Here is a 7,446-nt window from a genome sequence, read left to right as displayed (position 1 = left end):
GAAAAGCAAAAGGAAAGGCATACAATGTGGTGAGGATTAGTGGGAAGCCAGAGGATTGGGAAGCCTTTAAAAGCAAGCAGAGGAGAACTAAAAAAGTAATGGGGGGGGGGGGGGGGGGGGGGGGGAGAAGACCAAATATGAGTGTAAGCTTGCTAGTAATATAAAGAAGATAGGAAGAATTTTTCCAATTTATAAAGGCAATTTATAAAAGGTAAGAGAAAGGCAAGAAGGGACATTGAACCACTGGGAACATAAAGACTGGAGAAATAGTAATGGGGGACAATGAAATAGAAGATTAACTGAATTGATACTTTGCATCAGTGTTCATGTGGAAGTCACCAGTGGCATATCAGAACTTCAAAGAGTCCGGAATCAGTGATGAGTGTAATGACCATCATTAAGAAGGTGCTGGGGAAGCTGAAATGTCTGAAGGTGGACGAAATGGACCACACCCCAGGGTTTTGAAGGAGATAGCTGAGAAAATTGTGGAGGCATTGGTGGTGATCTTTCAGTAATCACTGGAGTCAGGGAGGGTCCCAGAGGACTGGAAAATGCATAATGTAACACCCCTGCTTAAGAAATGAGGGAGACAGAAGAAATTATAGTCTGGTTAGCCTGACTTCAGATTTTAGAGTATTATTAAGGATGAGATCCCGGAGTACTTGGAAGTGCATGATAAAATAGGGCTCAGTCAGCATGGCTTTGTTAAGGGTGGACATGCCTGACAAATCTGTTAGAATTCTTTGTGGAGGTAACCAGGTAATAAAACAAAGGAGAGTCAGTGGACGTGATCTAATTGTATTTCCAGAAGGCCATTGACAAGGCACCATACAGGAGGCTGCAAAATAAGATGAGAACCCATAGTGTAAGGTGCAATGTGCTGGCATGGATAGAGGATTAGCTGACTGGCACAAGGCAAAGCGTGGTGACAAGGGATCTTTTTGAGAATGGCGGCCAGTGATTAGTGGTGTTTTGCAAGAGTCAGTGTTGGGACCACAGCTATTCATGATATACATTAATAATCTGGAAGAAGGAACTGAGAGCATTGTTTCTAGGTTTGCAAATGATACAAAGGTATGCAGATGGACAGGGAGAGTTGAGAAAATGGGGAGGCTGCAGAAGGACTTGGACAGGCTAGGAGAGTGGGTGAAGAAGTGGCAGATGGAATACAATGTGGAAAAGTATGAGGTTGCGCACTTTGGTGCATAGACTATTTTCTAAATGAGAAAGGCTTAGGGACTTCGGAGTCCCTCTTAATGGTTCTCTTAAAGTTAACATGCAGGTTCAGTTGGCAGTTTGGAAGGCAAATGCTATGTTAGCATTCATTTCAAGAGGGCTAGAATACAAGAGCGGGGATATAATGCTGAGGCTGTATAAGGCTCTGGTCAGCCTCCATTTGGGAAAGTGTGAGCAGTTTTGGGCCCCATATCTAAGGAAGGGTGTGCTTGCTTTGGAGGGGGCCCTGAGCAGGTTCAGAAGAATGATCTGAGAATGACAAGTGGTTGAGGAATCTGGGTCTGTACTCAGTGGAGTTTAGAAGGATGAGGCGGGATTTAATTGTAAGTTACCATAAACTACGAGGCATAGAGAAGATGTTTCCATGAGTAGGCGAGACTCAAACCCGAGAAGACAGCCTCGGACTGAAGGGATGATCCTTTAAAACAGATGAGGAGGATTTTTCTCAACCAGGCTGTCGTGAATCTGTGGAACTCATTATCACAGATGGCTGTTGGGGACAAAGTCCCTGAGTGTTTTTACAGCGGAGACAGACTAGTTTTTGATAAGGAGATCAGGGGTTATGGGGAAGGCAGGAGAATGGGTATGAGAAACATATTAGCCATGATCGAATGGCGGAGCAGACGCAATGGGTCGAATAGCTCAATTCTGCACTTGTTCCCCACTGTGAATGGTGTGTTTTTTCAGACTGTGTAACAGGTTAAAACTCTTACCACAGTCATTCATTTGCACAATCTCACTCGGGAGTGTGTGTCTCAGGGATTTTCCAATTGCAATAATGCTTTAAAATCTTTCTCACAGACAAACATTTCTCCTTTCACTTTAAAGTCCGATGATATTCAGGTCCTGATGAATTGAGTGGCTCTGACAGATCTTGGTGTGATGCTCTGTTTGAGATTCCTGCCTGCAAACCTCTCTCATATTCTGCAAATGGAGTTTGCAAACATTGTCATTGTAAGTCCAGGGTAGAAATTCTGAATAGACATTTCTAGTTTCTCTGGAAAATTCTATCCTCCCTTATTCTCACAAACATGTCCAATCAAACTAAAATAGAAAAATCAGCAACAATGTCTCAACATGTCTTAATTGGGCAGCACGGTAGCACAGTGGTTAGCACTATTGCTTCACAACTCCAGGGTCCCAGGTTCGATTCCCGCTTGGGTCACTGTGTGGTGTCTCTACGTTCTCCGTGTCTGCCTGGGCTTCCTCCATGTGCTCCTGTTTCCTCCCACAAATCCCAAAAGACGTGCTGTTAGGTAATTTGGACATTCTGAATTCTCCCTCTGTGCTCCTGAATTGGCGACTAGGGGCTTTTCACAGTAACTTCATTGCAGTGTTAATGTAAGCCCACTTGTGACAATAAAGATTATTATTTTCTTTTTTAAAATAAATTCAGAGTACCCAATTCATTTTTCCAATTAAGGGACAATTTAGCGTGGTAAATCCACCTGGCTTGCACATTTTTGGGTTCTGGAGGTGAAACCCACACAAACACGGGGAGAATGTGCAAACTCCAAATGGACAGAGAACCCAGAGCCGGGATCAAATGTGGGACCTCAACGCCGTTAGACTGCAGTGCTAACCCACTGTGCCACCGTGCTGCCCAAGGATTATTATTTTCAAGAGAACCTTCCTAACTAGGCCAGAATAGTTTTACCAGGTTCCATAAGACACCCTGAACCCTGTGGTACAGACTGGTGCCCTCTCCAAAGCCACCCAGGCACAGACAACACCATAGAAGGGAGGCCAGCAGCCTCTTTTGGATTACAAAAAATGCTGGAACAAGTCAGGAGGTCTGGTAGCATCTATGGAGAGAGAAAGAGTTCATGTTTCCAGTTCAATATGACTCTTCTTGGGGCCAGCAAAGGTGCCTCTGCTTGATGAGTGCCAACATATTTGTAAGCTTTGTTAAGACACAATAAAGAACCCAGCTGCTGTTAAATGCTCGGGTATTCCAAATCCCTGAACGGAAAATTGGAATACTGGTTCCCAACTGTAGTTTCACAATTTGGTATAGTGCAGGGGTGGGCAAACTTTTCCGTGCAAGGGCCACATTCAGAAATTCACAAAGGGCCGCATAGTATATTAAGTAAAATAATTACTTCACCCGTTATAATTCTGGGCACCTCATATAGAACATAGAACAGTACAGCACAGAACAGGCCCTTCGGCCCTCGACGTTGTGCCGAGCAATGATCACCCTACTCAAGTCAACGTATCCACCCTATACCAGTAAGTAACCCAACAGCCCCCCCACCCCCCCCCCCCCCCCCCCATTAACCTTAAAAAAAAACTTTTAAAAAAAAACATTTTTTTTTAATGACTTGGTGGGCCGCAGAAATACCTTTGGCGGGCCGCATGCGGCCCGCGGGCCGTAGTTTGCCCACCCCTGGTATAGTGTGAGGAAAGATGTAAAGAACAATGAAGAGCGTTCCAGTCTTTAACATTTATTTTTTGTAATTATTACAGGTTTAAAACACACAATAAAAAAGGCAACTAAACCATACATTTCGCGACATTAATGGCTGTACAAAATACATTGAAATTGACCCAGTTACAAATTCCTCTACTTTCCGAACATCAGACCTAAACTTCTCGAAACAACATTCCATAGGTTTCAAGCATAAGCAAAATGAAGCAATAATCAACACTCTTGCCAGCTATATCTAATGTGGGGTTGCTTCTGGTTTAGATTAGAGAAAAACGGCTGTTCAAACACAATTTCTCCAGGCACTTGCTGGTTTGGGAGTGAACAGTTTCCTGCTATGTGGCTAAGACCATGGACTTTGTATATACGAGCTCTGCCACTGACGTACTGCTTTTGTTTTGATCTTTTCTTATCTGAACTATCTGTCTCAGACCCCCTAAATGACATTTCTTACATGTGCTCACCCTTTAAGTGTGAAATTCACCTTCATCTTCTCTTCTGAACTTTTACCATCTTTGTTTCCACTCTTGAAACCGTATGCCCTGTTGATGTCACTTCTCTTAGGTAAATATGTTTACGATGTTGCTAGGCTAATTCGCAGATCAAAAACTTCAGTTCCTTCACCTGAGCCAATCTGTCTTCTGAACCAATTTTCATTTAAAACATTTACTCTCTTTTAATCCTACACCCACCAAATGCGTTTCAATTATTAGATTCCTTTATTTTCATTTTGTCACTGTCTTAAAAACAGCCTGTCCCAAAATATGATTTGGCAGGTTATCGTTGAGAGTGAATGAGACTGGGGAGCTTTGTTGGACAGAGCATTGTGGCGTCTCCTCTGTCACCTTTGTATTTGTATATTGCGCCGATTCTGTTCTCACCCTTGATCTGTGGAACAGACCCTACTACGTTCATAGTAGAGTTCTTGAATTAAGGGGAAAGATCTCAATGTGTGTTTAAAAAAAGACAATGCAGCCCCGAAAATCAGTGACATTTCCCAAATATTAAACGACAATCAGTTACAGAGTTATTAGCATCAGCAGAAACAAACCAAATATTGTCAGACTAACAATCCTGGAATGGAGCAATGACAACAGAACCAAGCCCCTGCAGTCACTTATGAACTCGTTCATGTTTCACGCAGTTGAAGGGCCGAGTGAATCTCTTCCCACACACGGAGCAGCTGAATGGTCTCTCTCCAGTGTGAACACGTTGGTGTGCCAGGAGAGCAGATGAACACCTGAAACTCTTTCCACAGTCAGTGCAGCTGAATGGTTTCTCCTCAGTGTGAATTTGCTGGTGTGACTTGAGGGCAAATGACAAACTGAATCCCTTCCCACACACGGAACAGGTGAATGGTCTCTCCCCAGTGTGAATTCGCTGGTGTGCAATGAGGGTGGATGACTGCCTGAAACTCTTTCCACAGGAACTGCAGCTGAATGGCTTCTCCCCAGTGTGAATCCGCTGATGTCTCATCAGACTGGCTGAATGAGTAAATCGCTGCTCACACACAGAGCAAGTGAATGGCTTCTCCCCAGTGTGAATTCGCTGGTGTTCAACCCGGGCGGATGAATGCCGGAACCCCTTCCCACAGGAAGTGCAGCTGAATGCCTTCGCTTCAGAGTGCGTTCGCTGGTGTGACCTAAGGCTGGATGAATGAGTGAATCCCTTCCCACAGAGAGAGCAAGTGAATGGTTTCTCCCCCGTGTGAAGTCGCTGGTGTACATTGAGGTCGGATGAAAATTTGAATATCTTTCCACAGTGAATGCAGCTGAATGGCCTCTCCTTCGTGTGAATTCGCTGGTGTAATATCAGGCAGGATGTCTGAATAAATCTCTTCCCACATACAGGGCAAATGAATGGCCTCTCCTCAGTGTGAATTCGCTGATGTGACATGAGTTTCGTTGACTGAGTAAATCCCTTCCCACACACGGAGCAGGTGAATGGTTTCTCCCCCGTGTGAATGCGTCGATGGATTTCCAGCAGTGATGGGTACCTGAATCCTTTACCACAGTCTTCACATTTCCATGGTTTCTCCATGGTGTTTATGGCCTCTCCAGGTTGGTGAGTTAAAGCCTTGTCCACACACAAAGTAATTTCAGTTTTGTGGCTCTAAATATTCCCCTACTAATATCCTGCAAAAGGAGTTTACAAAATTCTTAACTATAAGCACAGAATACAAATTCAGAACAATTACATTTCCTACAGAATATTTTTTTTCCTCTCTTGTTCCCCTAAAGCTGTAAATCACCATCCCACACACTCTCCCTGGATTGATGTCCAAACCCATCCCACCATCCTTTTCCTCTGCTCCCAATTTACTCCCTCCCTCCCGCTCCTCTGCCTGGGTTTAGTTCTCCAGCTCCTGTCTGTAGACTAACAATAAAATCAATGGGTCTTATTGGGAATTTGGGGCCTCCAGCGGGTGTTTCTCAATCCTCCCTGCCCACCTTCAAGGGTTTCCTTCATGCCCAGAGATCTGAGCCGGGATTCTCCGAGCCTCTGCACCGGTACGCGTTTATCCGCCGACCAGAGAATCACCACCAGCTGCGCGTGCGACACAGCGGTGGTCGGGGGCTATTGAAAGTGGCTCCGCGGGGATTCTCCGTGATTCTCTCAGCCGAGTTCCGCCAGCGTGGTTCCAATCTGGTTCAATTCGGTGTGAGCTCGGACTCGCGACCGTGTTGGACGTCCTGGTGGGGGACGGTGGGGGGATCCATGATGGACAGATTGGGGGCTACCGATCGGTGGGCGCATGTGATCCGGGGCTGGGCTATCTTCTTCCGCGCTGGCCCGCTGTGTGGCTCAGCCATGTTGCGCGGGGGCCGACGTGAAAACGGCTGCCGTGGCAGCTGCAAGTGCAGGGCCCCATATCGGCAGCAGGAACTGCGGGGTACATGCCAGGGCCCTGCAATTCATCTTAAAACTGGAGAATCACTCGGACTTTTTGAAAAGAGTCTGGAGTGATTCGCGCCCGTTTTCCAGCGGGCATGGGGACAGTCCCATTTTCGGAGAATCCCAGCCTGGAATCCTCATTGATTTGAGGTCAAAGTATAACCCCCACATCGTCTGATGTGCACCGTCCTCCACTCACTGAACCAGGCCGTTAAGTGGGCCTGTTCCCGGGAAGGCAGCTGCAAACTAGGGAGCTGACAATAATTGTGAAGGGTTTACGGATCCAGAAAGTGTTTCCAAATCCTCCCACCCACCGCCTAACGGCACCTCCGCTTCTCCGGGACAAATGCTCTTCTGTCTCCAGAACCATCAAAAACACTGCGCATGCGCTAAACTCCGACACTGCGCCTGCGTACTGATGTCCAATCCAAAAGCCACACTGCGCATGTTCCCAGCTACAGTGCCCGCAATGATTGATGGATGCCAGGGACCAACAGGAAGTGGGGGCAGGGTTGGAGCACTGACCGGAAACAGTTGTTCCTCCGGTCAATCGGAAGGAATGAGGGGCGGGGCTAAGTCCAGATCTCTCATTGGTTTACTTGAAAGTCTAATACACTCAAACTGCAGGAGAAGATTGGACCTTTCTGTTTGTGGCTTCAAACAGATAAAACCCTGTGGCTGTGGAACTGCATCGACAGTCTCCATCTGAACCAATGTGGGACCAGTGTCCTAACAGAAAGGATAAATAGTATGGTCATAAGGACTTTAAGATAGTAAATGGGAGGAGGCCTCAGGGGAAGTCAATACAGCTCCATAAATAAGCAGGGGAGAGTAAAGAAACAATCAGGAACTAGGGCAACACGGTGGCTCAGTGGTTAGCGCTGCTG

General features: G+C 46.1%; 1 protein-coding gene across 1 annotated transcript; it reads right to left on the bottom strand.

Annotated features, from left to right (window-relative positions):
* Positions 1-3,663: 3,663 nt before the first annotated feature.
* On the bottom strand, positions 3,664-6,931 carry LOC119967823 (zinc finger protein 135-like). The gene is made up of 2 exons (XM_038800849.1): positions 6,874-6,931; positions 3,664-5,799 (listed from the first exon to the last, which is right to left on the bottom strand). Exon 2 carries the CDS (start codon positions 5,702-5,704, stop codon positions 4,778-4,780), a length of 927 nt encoding a protein of 308 aa, XP_038656777.1. The 5' UTR covers positions 5,705-5,799; positions 6,874-6,931; the 3' UTR covers positions 3,664-4,777.
* Positions 6,932-7,446: the final 515 nt, after the last annotated feature.

Source organism: Scyliorhinus canicula, chromosome 6 (genome assembly GCF_902713615.1).
Source record: "Scyliorhinus canicula chromosome 6, sScyCan1.1, whole genome shotgun sequence".
NCBI lineage: Eukaryota > Metazoa > Chordata > Chondrichthyes > Carcharhiniformes > Scyliorhinidae > Scyliorhinus > Scyliorhinus canicula.
The sequence above is the reverse complement of the archived record's forward strand: the minus strand, read 5'-3'. Positions and strand labels throughout refer to the sequence as shown.

What these genes read in the sequence shown, in the direction of transcription:
- LOC119967823 (XM_038800849.1), bottom strand. Translation starts at nt 5,704, where the DNA reads ATGGAGAAACCATGGAAATGTGAAGACTGTGGTAAAGGATTCAGGTAC.